Below are 16,328 nucleotides of genomic sequence, written 5' to 3'. Positions count from 1 at the left end.
TGTATTTTAAGATAATTATTTGTTTGAATAACACATTACTTTCTGTGGGCGACAAAACTTTTGTCTTGCCAAAATCTGACCATTCTGTGTTCATTAAATGATCAATATTTCAGCATTGATGCCAATTTATTTTCTTAACCGAAACCAAATTTGGGAGGGTTTTAGCTTTCAAAAGAGTAATTTATTAAACCAATGGAGGAATTTAACGTCAGGTTATAAGCTTTTATTTACTTAACATGGATAAGCGACAACTTCTGTCAGGGAGTGTATATAGGTGTTACTCTAATTAATCCTATCCAACCATGGCTGCCATAATTTATGTAAGTATTACTGCTTATTCCTCTTGGTGTTTTGGTGTAAATACTTTTTTTTAAGTTGAATTATATAGTTCGTTTGGGCAATGAATTCGCGTCTGGACGGGGGCTCCTCTCTAATCCAATATTTTGCAATCAATTTTCTGGCAAACAATCTCGCTATTGCTATTTTGGTCATGTAGTCTGTTTTTATTTCCTCAACGTACCCTAATATACATGTCAGTGGGTCCCTAGGGACAATACACCTATACACCATTCCAATACGGTTTAACACTACGATCCAAGAGGAGGACAATCTAGGACAATGCCAAAGCATATGCAGTATATCTGCCTGAGATTGTGAGCACCTTGGGCAGTCGGAGTTAGACTTCAACCCTGCTTTAAATAACATATCAGGGGTTCTATACACCCTGTGGATCACATACAGCTGTGACATTCTCCCAGGCTCACTCATGGATAACATGGGTATATATTCTAGAATAGACTCCCACCTATCGTCGTTTATCTCTCCCAAGTCTGTCTCCCACTTCCTTCTAGCTTTGATAGGGTGTCCTCCAAGAAAGGCGTGCAGCAGGTCTCAATACATTTTAGATATTGCCCCTTTTGTTCCTCTGTTTTTAAGTAGAAAATCTAGCATCAGATCTATTTGTATTCCAATAGGCCCTCTTCTGCTTTGGGTCTGAAATTCATGCTGAACCTGTTTATATTGAAAGAGGTTTAGCCTTGGGAATTGAAATCCCCCTGCAACATTTCATATGATTTAAGCTTCCCTCTGTAAATCAACTGATAGATCAGGCCAATACCCATTTCTTTCCACTCACCAAACCCCTTCATATTACTGAACTCCTGAAAATAGATGTTATCTCAGGTAGGTGAAAACTTAGTGAAGTGAGCTATCCCCCCTAATCTGCTTGATTTTCTGCCACATCTTATGTATTAGATTTATGGTATGGTAATGCGATCCACATTTCTTGAAGATTCCCACCTCCAGTTCCATACTTAACCCCTTCCCGACCCGTGTCACACCGTTTGTGACATGGAAAACAGTTCGTTCCCGACCCATGTCACAGCGTCTGTGACATGGAGGGAAAGAGCCCCTGCAGCGCCTGCGAGCGGGGTCGCTCAGGTTTCACAGTTGCTACTGCAACTGGACATCCTGAAGTCGACCCCCCGGGGGGCGGATTAACCCCCCCCCCGTGCCTGGGACCCCTCCGATTGGCTGTTTCATTTTCACTTTTAGTGAAACTGCCAATCGGTATGAATTAAATATTTCACCAATGAAAATTGGTGTAATATTTAAATCTGGGCATGGCCTGATGCTTACAGCATCAGCCATTGGCTGGGGGGAGTGTCACCTCTGTCCCCCCCCCCCCAGATCTGATTGGGGGGCTAGCGTCACATGGATACTAGCCCCAATCAGATGTGGAGGGAGTTTTTCATGATGGCCGCAACTGCCCAGCTCCTACCCATCCATGGATCGTGTGCCGGCCATTGTGGACCCTCTGCTGCTGCCCCCCGTGGACCCTCTGCTGCTGCCCCCCCCGTGGACCCTCTGCTGCCGCCGCTGATCTGCATCAGGTAGTATTGCCCCCACTCCCCCCCGACCCCCCCTCCACTCCACCCTGACCCCCCCTCCACCCCCTCTGCTCCCTCTCCCACCGGCTGCTGCTCTCCTTCTGACAGCCGGTGGACTGTGATCACAGCAGCAGCAGGCTCAGTGTAAATGCCCTGCTCCTGTGATCAAACCCACCATCCCCCAGTCCCAGTGATATCACCCCCCACCTCCCAATAATCACCCCCCCCCCAGTGTTCACCCCCCCTGTCCCCAGTGTTCAACCCCCCAGGGTTCACCTCCCTGTCCCCAGTGTTCACCCCACCTGTCCCCAGTGTTCACCCCCACCTGTCCCCAGTGTTCACCCCCACCTGTCCCCAGTGTTCACCCCCACCTGTCCCCAGTGTTCACCCCCACCTGTCCCCAGTGTTCACCCCCCCATCCCAGTGATCATCCCCCCCCCCGCAAACCCAGTGATCACCCCCCTGCTGCTGGCTCCTGCTCCCCTTTCTGCCCCAGTAATCACCCCCCTGATGCTGCCGGCCTCCTACCCCCCTTGCTGCTGCCGGCTCCTGCCCCAGTGATCACCCCCCTTGCTTCTGCCGGCTCCTGCCCCAGTGATCACCCCCCTTGCTGCAGCTGCTGGCTCCTCCATCTCTTCAGCCCCCCCCTACGCCTGACAGCCCCCACACGTGACTGCAGAAGGTTACACCAAGCACACACGTACACTCACACTATAATAAAGTTTCGATTTTGTTTTTACACACGCACACAGCACACAAAATGTCTCGCCCGTCCCACTCATCCCAGTCTAGGGCGTACTAAGCTTAGGAGGCTATGTCAGGTTGGTGTGTGTGTGTGTGTGTGTGTGTGTGTGTGTGTGTGTGTGTGTGTGTGTGTGTGTGTGTGTGTTGTATACACTACAATATACCACACCGCACACCAACCTGACATACACTACACAATGGTGTCCGCTAACAAATTGGAACCATGTTGCGTTTGGAGAGCCCCTGTGTGCCTAAACATTGGAGCTCCCCCACAAGTGACCCCATTTTGGAAACTAGACCCCCCAAGGCACCTATCTAGATGCATAGTGAGCACTTGGAACCCCCAGGTGCTTCACAAATTGATTCATAAAAATGAAAAAGTGGAAAAAAAAAAACACTTTATTTTTACGGATTAATTTGTGAAGGACCTGGGGGTTCCAAGTGCTCACTATGCATCTAGATAGGTGCCTTGGGGGGGCTAGTTTCCAAAATGGGGTCACTTGTGGGGGAGCTCCAATGTTTGGCCACACAGCGGCTCTCCAAACGCGACATGGTGTCCGCTACCAAATTGAATGGAAAATCGGCTCAAATTGTTAGCGGACACCATGTTGCGTTTGGAGAGCCCCTAATGTGCCTAAACAGTGGAGCTCCCCCACAAGTGACCCCATTTTGGAAACTAGACCCCCCAAGGCACCTATCTAGATGCATAGTGAGCACTTGGAACCCCCAGGTGCTTCACAAAATGATCTGTGAAAACAAAAAAGTACTTTTTTTTTTTTTTCACAAAAATTTTCTTTTAGCCTAAATTTTTTAATTTTCACATGGGTAACAGGATAAAATGCATCCTAAAATGTGTTGGTCAATTTCTCCTGAGTACACTGATACCTCATATGTGGTCATAAACCACTGTTTGGGCGCATGGCAGGGCTCAGAAGAGAAGGAGTGCAATTTGACTTTTGGAGCTAATTTTCCATTCAAAAAGTAAAATGGCGCTCCTTCCCTTCTGAGCCCTGCCGTGTGCCCAAACAGTGGTTTATGACCACATATGAGGTATCAGTGTACTAAGGAGAAATTGACCAACAAATTTTAGGATGCATTTTATCCTGTTACCCATGTGAAAATTAAAAAATTTAGGCTAAAAGAAAATTTTTGTTAGAAAAATAAAAATGTTCATTTTTTTCTTCCATGTGGCTTTAGTTCCTGTGATGCACCTGAAGGGTTAATAATCTTCTTGAATGTAGTTTTGAGTAGCTTGAGGGGTGCAGTTTTTGGAATGGTGTCACTTTTGGGTGTTTTCTGTCATAAAGACCCTTCAAAGGGACTTCAAATGTGATGTGGTCACTAAAAAAATGGTTTTGTAAATTTTGCTGGAAAAAAGATAAATTGCTGATGAACTTTGAACCCTTCAAACTTCCTACCAAAATTTTTTTTTTTTTCCAAAATTGAGCTGATGTAAAGTAGACATGTGGGAAATGTTATTTATTAACTATTTTGTGTCACATCACTCTCTGGTTTAGTAGAATAAAAATTCAAAGTTTGAAAAATTTTCAAATTTTTTCCCATATTTTTGATTTTTTCACAAATAAAACGCAAATATTAATCAACCTAAATTTAATACTAAAATGAAGCCCAATATGTCACGAAAAAACAATCTCAGAATCGCTAGGATCCGTTGAAGTGTTCCAGAGTTTTTACTTCGTAAAGGGACACTGGTCAGAATTGACAAAAATGCCAAGGTCTTTTGGGTCAAAATAGGCTGGGTCCTGAAGGGGTTAATGGCGAAATCTTAATTAAGTGCTCCAAGATGATGCTATCCTTGCAGTGTTTCATCTCTATAGAAAGATAAAATTGTGATCGGAAACATGACCATGATATCTCCCACCTGGGACCTCCAGGGGCGAAGATATCCTGAAAGTTGGGGATTTCATAAAATTCTAAAAGACCTAGCACATTCCACGACCAGCCCCCATATGAGCTCATCAAAGGGAGGTATGTGGGCGTAACCTTGATCTAATAAAAATAGAATTAGACTTACCGGTAATTAGGTTTCTAATCCCCTCCACGACAGCACCAACAGGAGGTTGCCTCCCCATCCTAATTAGGGACAGGAAACAAGAGGTTAAATAGCCCTCCCCTTCCCTCTAACCTCAGTGTTTTTCCAAGGACCACACAGTATGAATGCTTGAAATATTTATTAATACCAAGGAATTTAAATGAACATAGAGTTTTTATAGAGGGGGAAATTACCCGTGCTGTCGTGGAGGGTCTTAGAAACCGAATTACCAGTAAGTCTAATTCTATTTTCTCTAATCCTCTCCATGACAGCACCAACAGGAGTAATACCAAAGAAAATGGTTAGGGAGGGACTATAGCCTGCAGAACTTTTCTGCCAAAGGCTAAATCTTTTACAGACATCAAATCTAATCTGTAATGCTCGGTAAAGGTATGGACCGAGGACCGAGTAGCAGCTTTGCAGATATGCTCGATGGAAGCGCTGGCCCTTTCAGCTCATGAGGCAAACATGGCTCTGGTGGAATGAGCTTTTAGCAACACTGGAGGAGGCAGATCTTGACTTTTATACGTCTCCGTGATTGCTTTTTTAATCCAGTTAGCTAGAGAACTCTTGGAGGCTTTCTTCTCTTTGTTTGGTCCCCAGTATTGGACAAAGATTCTAATCCTTCCTCCAAGGCTATGTCTGCTGTAGATAGTAAAGGATGATTCTTCTGACATCTAGAGAATGGAATTCTGATTCTCTGTTGTCTCTGGGATTTTGACAAAACAATGGGAGAATTATCTCCTGGGACATGTGAAAATGGGATGATACTTTTGGAAGGAAAGAAGGGTCTAGGCGGAAGATTATTCTGTCATCCATGATTCTCAGATAAGGCTCCCTGATGGAAAGGGCCTGGATCTCGCCAACTCTTCTTGCTGTTATTGCTACTAACAGAGCTGCCTTCTAAGATAATTTGTCCATCTGAGTTTGGGTCATAGGCTCAAAGGGAGGGATAGTTAGACCCTTTAGAACTATATTTAGGTCCCAGGTAGGAACCACGATGGGCCTTCTCGGGCATATTCTAGAGGCTGCTGTTATGAACCTCTTTATCCACCGGTGGTCAGCCAGGTTTTGGTCAAAGAATGAACTTAGAACAGAAATCTGGACTTTCAAGGTGCTGGGTTTTAGCCCTTTAGATAGACCGTCCTGTAAAAAATCCAGTATTCGGGCAATATCAGGGTGAAAGGGATCAATAGGAGCAGAACCATACCACGTAGAGAAGGTCTTCCATATTTTTAAATAGATTGCATTAGTGACCGGTTTCCTGCTTTTCTGCAGGGTGTCTATTACAACATTGAGAGCCCTTTTGCTTTCAGGATTAAGGCCTCAGAAGCCAGGCTGCCAGGCATAAACTGTGGGGAACCTGATGAAATATCGGACCTTGATGGATTAGATCGTGATCCGGAGGCAGGATAAGAGGGCCTTCTGGGTTTAGAAGGTTCAGAGCCCCAAACCAACTTCTCTTCGGCCATAGAGGGGCGATCAGAATGGTTTTGACCTTGTCCACTCTGATTTTTTGCAAGGTCCTCGGCAGTAATGGAATTGGAGGGAATGTGTAGGCCAACCTGAAGCTCCATGGGTGAGAAAATGCATATACCTTTGTAGGATTCTCCCTGGGGTCTATGGAGAAATATCGATTCACCTTTGTATTCTGTCGATTTGCAAACAGGTCTATGCCTGGGAGTCCCCATTACCTGGCTATCAGCTGAAACATCCTTGAACTGAGGCTCCATTCTCCATTCTGCCTGAATATTGTCGGTGCCTTTTAGATGAAGGGCTGATAGAGACAGGAGATAATTTACTGTCCAGAGAAAAATTCTTGCCGAGACTTCTCAAAGTCTTTTGAACCATGTACTGGCCTGATGACAAAGAAGGGCCACGGTTGTCATGTTGTCTGAATAAATCATGACATGTGTTCCCTGGAGAATAGGACCTGCTGCCTTTAGGGCCTCCTCTACTGCTTTTAGTTCTTTGAAATTCGAGGATTGGCCACCAATCTCTTTAGGCCAGATTCCCTGGAAGGACTTCTGGGATATGACTACTCCCCAACCTCTTTTGCTGACGTCCGTTGTTAGAGAAGAGATCGGGTGCTGAATCCAAGCAATCCCTTTGGTCCAATTTCCTAGGTTGAGCCACCAGTTGAGAAATACCTTCACATGGTGGAGAAGAGATATTTTTGAGTTGAGCATCTCTGGAGACTTGTCCCAGGGAGAAAGGATAAAGTTCTGAAGGATTCTTGTATGAGCCTGGGCCCAGGAGACCGCCTGAATGCACGCAGTCATCGACCCCAGGACCGACATGGCAAACCTTATGGAAACAGTCTTTTGGCTCTTTATTACCTGGATCCTTGATCTCACAATTAACCGTTTGAACGCTGGCAGTAAGGACCTTTGGTTTTGAGAATCCAAGAGAATTCCTAAGAAGACCTTTTGAGTTGATGGGGTAAGGTCTGACTTCTCTCGATTTACGATCCAGCCCAAGGATCCCAGGATCTGTTGGACTGATTGAAGTTGGTTTCTGAGAAAGGAAGAAGGAGCCGTGACGAGAAAATCGTCCAGATAAGGGACGATGTAGGTATTTTCTTCCCTGATAAATGCAACTACTTCCGCCATGATTTTTGTAAAGGTCCGGGGTGCTGAGGAGATGCCGAAGGGAAGGACCCTGAACTGAAAATGGCATACGGTCTGATACAGAGAGATAGCAAATCTCAGATAACGCTGGTAATCTGGGTAGATGGGCACATGGTAATATGCATCTTTTAGGTCTATGGTAGACATGACAAAGTTTTTCCCGATCAGAGGAACTGTGGGTTTTACAGACTCCATTTTGATAACCCGGTGGGTTCCGTTTGTTTTTTTTACCAGGAACAATCTTGAGTAATGTCCCTTGCCCTGCTCTGTGTAGCATCGGCGTCTCTGCCTCCTGCCCGGCAGAGACGCCGCCCCCCTTAAAGCCGCGGTCCAGCTCCGGCGTCCTCTGGCCTCCCTGCAGCTGCTGCTGGTGCACGTAGCCTCCCCGGCTCTGTGCTTTGGGCGCGCTCCCTCCCTCTTAAAGGGACCGCGTGCGCCGTCCTAAAAAGTCCCCGGCCAATAGCCGGAGAACTTCCCCTATAAAAGGCACCTCCTTCAATATGGAGGTGCCCGTGCAAGGTTGTAGCTTTGTGTGTTATACTCTGCTTCAGCCCTCAGGTCCCACTGCCAGCCAGACTACAAGTCCAGCCCGCCAGCCAGACTACAAGTCCAGCCCGCCAGCCAGACTACAAGTCCAGCCCGCCAGCCTGACTACAAGTCCAGCCCGCCAGCCTGACTACAAGTCCAGCCCGCCTACTTGTCTACTCTCCAGCCCGAGAGTCTGTCTACAGTCCAGTCCGCCAGTATGTCTATGGGCTCTGCCAGCCCGCTTACCTGAAAGCACCTGCCTGTTACCTGCCGTGCCTACCAGCCAGTCTACCTGGAGGCTCTTGCTTGCAACCTGCCGTGCCTGCCAGTCCGTCTGCCCGGATCACCTGTCAGCCTGCCTGCCGTGCTCCTCTGCTGCACCGGTCAGTCCCTGCCTTCTGACCCGTGGGAGTCACCTGCTCTCATACAAGGTCGGTCCCCAGAGTAGCACCTGGTCCCTCTGCTCGGTCCTTCCCTGGTCACGGAGTCGATTGAGCCGCCGTACGACCTTGGTCGGTCCGAGATGATACCTAGTTACGCCCCTCTGGTCCCTCATTTGCACAGCAGCACAGAGGTTCCACCACCCGGATCCGTAACACTCTGCTTCTGGCACGGGAGTAATTACTGCTGAAGATAACATTTGCTGAAGATCTGATGTTAGAATTTTCCTCCTTTCCTCCTCAGAGACTGGAAATAACATCTCTCCCGTCAGCAAAACTCCAGGAAGTTCTATTTTTATTCCTGACCTGACCCAGTCTAGGATCTTGCGGTTTGATGTTATCTTCCCCCATTGCCTGAAGAATCCTGAGATTCTGCCCCCTACTTGTCTGGCGTCATTGCCCATCAGAACGTTGGGACTGAAAAATGTTTTTACCTCTACCCCCTTTGGGTTAGCTCCAGCGACCAGATTTACCCTTTCCTCTGTATGAGGGATTATCAGTTTGAGGGGGACGAAATGGCCTCTTTTTGGGTGTTTTTGGTTCTGGAAGAGATTTCTTTTTATCGAACACTTTCTCCAATAAATTGTCCAGTGCTGGACCAAACACGTACTCCCCTTTGAAATGTATGGAGCATAACTTGGATTTAGAAAGTATGTCACCACTCCACATCTTTAACCATAGAGCCCTTCTTGTGGTATTGGAGAGAACCGAAGTTCTTGCTGCAATCTGGACAGATTCAGTGGAGGCATCCACCAGGAATCCCGCTGCCTTCTGTAAGACGGGGTAGAGAGGCCAGAAGATCTTCTCTGGAAGTACCGCTCTGGATATGATCTTCTAACTGATGTAACCAGTGGAACAGGGTTCGTGTGACACAGGTGGAGGTGACGTTTGTTCTTAGGGCAGCAGCTGATGTCTCCCATTACTTTCTCAGTAAACTGTCCTTCTTACGATCAAGTGGATCCTTAAGCGGAGAGGAGTCTTCAAAGGGTAGTTTAGTCTTTTTCGCTACCCTGGCCACCTGAATTTCGACTTTAGGAATCTCTGTCCAGCATTTAGAGATGTTTTCATCCAAGGGAAAGCGATCCTTTAGGTCAGATGGGATGTTCAGTCTTCTTTCTGTAAATTCCCATTCATCCAGAATTACTTCTGTCCATTTTCCTAAGGAGTACCTCCCTCCACTAAGCTCTGAGCCATTTACGTGACAAGTTTAGTACTTTTTCTTTTGTTATCTCTTTTATTTTATGTGATTGTAAATACCGTATTGCTTTTTTCCCATTTTGTATCTTTGTATAAACACTGCCTACCTTTACAGATTAAATATATAAAATTTAATAGCTCCGCTCCAACCGCTCGCTCTATAAACCGCACCCCTGAAGCCGTACGCTAAATTTAACAGGTGTCCAATCGGTGGCCTGTATAAACAATTGGTGGTGGCAGCTAGTAGTTCCTTTTGTTATTGTGGAGTTTGCAGTGATCGTATCGGTCGCGGTAAGCAGTGTGTTTAAGTGTGGGACTCACGCCGTGGTACCAGAGTCTCTGTTCTAACTGATTTTGGATTGATACATGACTACTGAGTTATAATTGTATATGAGTTTTGTATTTCAATAAAGTTTATGGTATTTTTATGGACCGACTCCATGCTCTTAATTTTTAATACACAGTATATACACTGCTCAAAAAAATAAAGGGAATACTTAAACAACAGAATATAACTCCAAGTAAATCAAACTTCTGTGAAATCAAACTGTCCACTTAGGAAGCAACACTGATTGACAATCAATTTCACATGCTGTTGTGCAAATGGAATAAACAATAGCTGGAAATTATTGGCAATTATCAAGACACACTCAATAAAGGAGTGGTTCTGCAGGTGGGGACCACAGACCACATCTCAGTACCAATGCTTTCTGGCTGATGTTTTGGCCACTTTTGAATGTTGGTTGCGGTTTCACACTCGTGGTAGCATGAGACGGACTCTACAACCCACAGAAGTTGCTCAGGTAGTGCAGCTCATCCAGAATGGCACATCAATGCAAGCTGTGGAAAGAAGGTTTGCTGTGTCTGTCAGCGTAGTAGAGGCTGAAGGCGCTACCAGGAGACAGGCCAGTACACCAGGAGACGTGGAGGGGGCTGTAGGAGGGCAACAACCCAGCAGCAGGACCGCTACCTCCGCCTTTGTGCAAGGAGGAACAGGAGGAGCACTGCCAGAGCCCTGCAAAATGACCTCCAGCAGGCCACAAATGTGCATGTGTCTGCACAAACGGTTAGAAACAGACTCCATGAGGGTGGTATGAGGGCCCGACGTCCACAGATGGGGGTTGTGCTCACAGCCCAAAACCGTGCAGGACGCTTTGCATTTGCCACAGAACACCAGGATAGGAAAAGTCGCCACTGGCGCCCTGTGCTCTTCACAGATGAAAGCAGGTTCACACTGAGCACATGTGACAGACGTGACAGAGTCTGGAGACGCTGTGGAGAGCGATCTGCTGCCTGCAACATCCTTCAGCATGACCGGTTTGGCAATGGGTCAGTAATGGCATGGGGTGGCATTTCTCCATGTGCTCGCCAGAGGTAGCCTGACTGCCATTAGGTACCGAGATGAGATCCTCAGACCCCTTGTGAGACCATATGCTGGTGTGGTTGACCCTGGGTTCCTCCTAATGCAGGACAATGCCAGACATCATGTGACTGGAGTGTGTCAGCAGTTCCTGCAAGATGAAGGAATTGAAGCTATGGACTGGCCCGCACGTTCCCCAGACCGGAATCCGATTGAGCACATCTGGGACATGTCGCTCCATCCACCAACGTCACATTGCACCACAGACTGTCCAGGAGTTGGTGGATGCTTTAGTCCAGGTCTGGGAGGAGATCCCACAGGAGACCATCCGCAACCTCATCAGGAGCATGCCCAGGCGTTGTAGGGAGGTCATACAGGCACGTGGAGGCCACACACAATACTGAGCCTCATTTTGACTTTTTTTAAGGACATTACATCAAAGTTGTATCAGCCTGTAGTGTGTTTTTCCACTTTAATTTTGGGGGTGACTCCAAATCCAGGCCTCCATTGGTTAATAAATTTGATTTTCATTGATGATTTTTGTGTGATTTTGTTGTCAGCACATTCAACTTTGTACAGAACAAAGTATTCAATGAGAATGTGTCATACATTCAGATCTAGGATGTGTTATTTGAGTGTTCCCTTTATTTTTTTGAGCAGTGTATATTCAATGGGTTGGAATCAGAAGTTTATATACGCTCACTGCAAGTTCCCCAATAACCGGACTAGTAATGGAAACAGCCGGGGCCTCGTCCATCACTCAGTCAATTACATATTGTACGGACGATTGGAGGCAGCGGTGTTGCGTTCCCTGACATAGGGCACGATATACTGATTACTGGCCTGCTTGGTGTAGTTTTCATAGAATACCTTTTTTGCCTGATGTAGATGTAGCAGATCTAAATCTTCCACTCTGTGTATAATTCCACCCACACCCCTAACTGGCAGTTTCCTGTGTACACAGTGCATGGTGAGCAAGCTGCTACTCAGTAATGGGGAAATGGTTACACAGATTAGCCCGACTGCTAGCCGTGTGAGCTGTAGTCCTGGCAGTGTTAGGCTGTGTGCCCACGATGCAGATTTAATGCATTTCTGCCGCAGAAAAGCATTTAAATTGCTTGTTAAGATATCTGCCATGTTTACCAATGATAATCCGCATGTGCTGTGCACATTCTGCAGAAATTTCCGCTGCACATTATCATTGTGGAAAAATCCACAGCACTACCAATTTATCTCAGGTGACCTGGGTACCATCGTACCTGCAAGTTTAAAAAGAATTATAAAGTAAAAAATAAAAAAAATTATTCATTCTCACCTCTCCAGTGGCCCCCGGTCTCCTCCCGATCCTCCCTCCTCGGATGCCCGCGGTGTACTGGCAGGACCTCCGGTGACGTCATTTAGTCAGCTGATGGTCACGCAACCCTCACCTGACGTCAGGGGTCGCGTGACCATCAACTGACTAAACGACGTCACCTCTGGTCCTGCCAGTACACCGCGGGCCGCCAAGGAGAGATGATCGCTGCAGGGTGGAGACCAGGGGCCACCGGAGAGGTGAGCATAAGGTTTTTTTTTACTTTTTAATTCTTTTTATTAACACTAGATGCACGATTTGAAGCAGAAATCTCCTCATAAGTTGGTCACACAATATTAATCCATGCTGGTTGCATGGATTTATATTGTGTGACCAACTTGTCAAGCCCTTTTCCAAGTGATGCTCAAAATCGTTTGGAAAACCGAATGCATAAACGCATGTAAAAAGGCTTGAAAAACCCACATGTGTTTTTTCTGCCAAGGAGATGCAGAAATATTCAGGAAATTTCTGCTTCAAATCTGCATAGTGGGCACATAGCCTTAATCTCCTGCTGATAAAACACTGGAGTTATGCTACTCTCATGTTAATGGTATTTACCTGCCCAGGTCACAGACTAATGCAGCAAACCCACTATATAAAGATGGAAGCAAAACAGGTGCAAAATACTGATGAAACAACCACTGACAACTTAACAATTCATGGAGGGGGTAATTGCTTAGTATTAAAATTGCACACAAAAAGGCTTGTATAGGGCGCTGGTCACACAAGCATTGCATTGTCTGGCTTACAGCCTATTAGTGATGCACATACTATTAGTGCTGGGAAGCCCACCTAATTTACGTAACTGCACCCCAACAGGACAGGCACCCTAGTTTGTAGTGGGTTTTTTGCATCCTGATTAGTTTCTGAGACCTGGGCAGGTAATTACTGTTGCCCTTTTTTTGCTGTGCTAATTCTTGAATTTTTGGAGGAATTTCAATTCCTCTTTCGATGGCTTTGCTTTTAAATTTTACTCTCAGATTAAGTAGCAAAAACCTGCTGACAGATTGCCTTTAAGGTGCATTCTCAGCCAAAAAAGGGGCGCAATTTGAAACACTGAAATTTTTGTGGATTCCAATATTAAGTATAGTAAATTTTTATGTGAATTGGTTACTTGATCCCTAAAAATTGTCCAGGCCTTTTATAAAGCCAGCAGTAGAAAAATTATGCTCAGATGGATGTTATCAAGACGTCTACAGTATGTCAAAACCCATGTAAAAGTGATCAAAGGCGTGGAAACATTAGTGCATATGGAGAAAGCGGTCGGTCATAAATACACCAGACTCTGCGGTAAACAATATATAACTATGGCTGTACTACATTATTCCGGTGAAAGCAGCACATGTGACTATGCATACAGAAGGCGGCATGGAGGTAGGTAACCTGCAAGCTCTACAATGTGAACAGGTAACAATAATACAGTGACACACTGCAGTTTCTCACATTTCTAGAGGCTCAAACACTATGGAATACTATGCCACTATAACCATTGTGTGTGCCCTTATTGGTGGTCACATCATCATGGGTGAAATCAGTGCACCCAATGCATTATAATGTTCAGAAAACCCATTCTCATAAGCATTTAATGAATTCGGAGATAAAGTGAGCAATTTTAGTGTTTTATTTTATTTTTTACTTAAATGCATGTAGTTGGGCTAAAAATATTTTATTAAATTGGGGGTCATTGAAAATTTTGCGCTGTCTGCCTTCTATATCCTTTGCACAGTACTGTCTGTTGCTGGTCACAAAACTGTGACCACAAACCACATCAAAGGACGGCTGAACCATCATGTGGCACCAGAGGTGATTAGAAGCGTTATTATTTTACTGGGATTCAGAAAGGGTTGTCCGAGTAGTGGGTAATCCCTTTAAACAAGAAACGTTTGGTAAAAGGTCCTCTTTAAATTCCACTGTGATTAATCAAACAAGTACATCCAGATTCTCCTGTGGATTACAGACAATTGCTGGGGTCACTTTGCCATTCTCTTTCTAGTCCTGCTGGTATTACATGATGGCAGACCATGACTAACAAGATCTGCGCACAAAATAATAACTATAAGCAGCAGGTCTAACCTTCCGATACGCACCAAAATCTGCATGAAAATCCACATTATCACAGTGCATAGCTGCAGATTACACTCTATGCACTGCAATGAATGAAATCCATAGGTAAAATCCATGTCATCCCTACACCAGGCAAGGCTTGTGGTGGACTGAAAATCAGCTGCAGTTTCCTTTCTGCTTTGAGTAAATGGGGCATGGTAAACCCTTATTCACTAACATGGTAGAGAATGTCAGTGCAGCTTCAGCAACCAAGTATTTGCACTATGTATGAAATGTGTGAACTAAACCCTAAAAATGAAAGCAAGCAGGGCAAGGTCCGTGGCTACAGTATACAGAGGTTTTAGATATATTTTGAATTGCACCTTTGGCAGGATTTCTATGTGCAGGATCCAATCACAGTTTGATTTATCTTTTTGAAAAAAGGGCAAAATGTGGTTTTTATGCAGTTTCATAGAAACCATATTAAAAGGGTAGAATAAAATAGAACATTTTTCTCATCTTATTTGTTGCAGACTGCGATATTAAAGACATTGTCCAGTACTTTATATTACCCCCCCAATGTATCCCCCCGGGGCCACTAAGACTTTTTGTAATTACCTTACGTTGCTGATAATGCCTGTGAGCGGCGCTATCGGTGGCCGCTCACAGGCATCATGTGACCCCGCGCTGACATCACAAGTGAGACGTGACTCAGCTCTGAGGTCCCCGTGGTGGCTGCTGGGTTGTGGGCGGCGTTACCCCGCACGTCACATCCAGCATCCACCGCGCGCTTTCCCAATGAATTGGGAGAGGCAGAGCGCGCGGTGGATGCCGGGTGTGATGAGCGGGGATAACCCCGCCCACAGCCTGGCATCCACCGTGGAACCAGGAAGACAAAGACCCCTGGCTGCTGCCAGCACTTGTCGTGACATCAGCGGATGTCAAAGCCGGCTGCTGCTGGGGCTCAAGTGATGCCTGTGAGCGGCCAGTGATAGCGCCGCTCACAGGCATTATCTGCAACGTAAGGTAATTACAAAAATCCTTAGGGGCCCCGGGGGGATACATTGGAGGGGGGGGGGGGTAATATAAAGGACTGGACAACCCCTTTAAACTATGTCTCTGCATACACTGACAGTAACCGATAAATTCAATTTTGGAAATCTTGGGGGCATTTTTTTGTGACTAGACTGGTTGGTTCAGCAGCTTGCATTTTGATTACAGAAATCCACGCGGAGATATCCAGCCCACGTGTTGTGCCCACTATATGGGATCTGCCAGCTCCTTACCTAAAATATCTTGCCACTCCTCCTCTGGGATTTTGCCACCAGCATCTTCTGTCTGTTCTTTGGACTCCTTTTGGCTTTTGTGTGGTCCCTTGTTCCCCACAGTTTCCAGAAGAGGAAGATCACTGAAGTCATCATCATCTTCCCCATTGCTGTATATTATCTCAAACTCCTCTGAACTGTCCTGCAGGGAAGTCCTGTCTCTTGGTTTGGAGTCATCCTCTGATAGCGGCGTACTGTCAGAGCCATCTTCATGCACCGGAGAGTCATCCACACTGGACACAGGTTCAACTGGGGAGGCCATCCTCTGGATGAAGACAGGGAAACAGTCAGCTGAAAGAAACCTACAAGGAAAAGTTATGACATTCATGTAATGGCATTAGCATTATTGTAAGAAAAATGCGCTTTATTAAAAAAATCTATTTAAGAACCTTGAAAATTAAAGAAAGGAACTGAATAAAGTGCATATATCCATGCACTACTATTGTCAGTGTCCTAAACTTTTACATTGCTTACTGCCTCCTAAGGAAGGTGGTCCAGAGTCCAGCAATACACATAAGACATACAAGATACACGATATGGATAAAAGTATTAGGGCACACCTCTCCCGACCTGAGCGCAACAGCCTCATAGAATAAAACGAAGCCGCCATGCTCGGGTCAGGAGACCCGCCGGCCAGTCCATGCATTACGGTCTGTGATTAGACAGATCCACGGATGTCTGCACAAGTCCTTATTTGTCTTTTTCAGAGCTCCTCTCAGTTGATTAAGGGTATGTGCACACGTAAATAAAAACGTGTCTCTTCCCAGG

The 16,328-nt window shown here is 45.8% G+C and overlaps 1 protein-coding gene across 2 annotated transcripts in view; it reads right to left on the bottom strand.

Moving 5' to 3' along the window:
• FKBP8 (FKBP prolyl isomerase 8) overlaps positions 1–16,328 on the bottom strand; it is a 65,298-nt gene that overhangs the window by 40,447 nt on the left and 8,523 nt on the right. The window contains exon 2 of one of the 2 annotated variants that reach the window (XM_073686380.1): positions 15,522–15,825. In XM_073686380.1, coding sequence (XP_073542481.1) covers positions 15,522–15,822 — 301 coding nt within the window. In that variant the 5' untranslated portion in view covers positions 15,823–15,825. Of the gene's footprint in view, positions 1–15,521; positions 15,863–16,328 lie in introns of both variants that reach the window. The other variant, XM_073686381.1, reaches the window with a different exon arrangement.

Source organism: Phyllobates terribilis, unplaced genomic scaffold, assembly GCF_046119375.1.
Source record: "Phyllobates terribilis strain yellow unplaced genomic scaffold, ASM4611937v1 Scaffold_1__5_contigs__length_1240528914, whole genome shotgun sequence".
Taxonomy (NCBI): Eukaryota; Metazoa; Chordata; class Amphibia; order Anura; family Dendrobatidae; genus Phyllobates; species Phyllobates terribilis.
The sequence above is the reverse complement of the archived record's forward strand: the minus strand, read 5'-3'. Positions and strand labels throughout refer to the sequence as shown.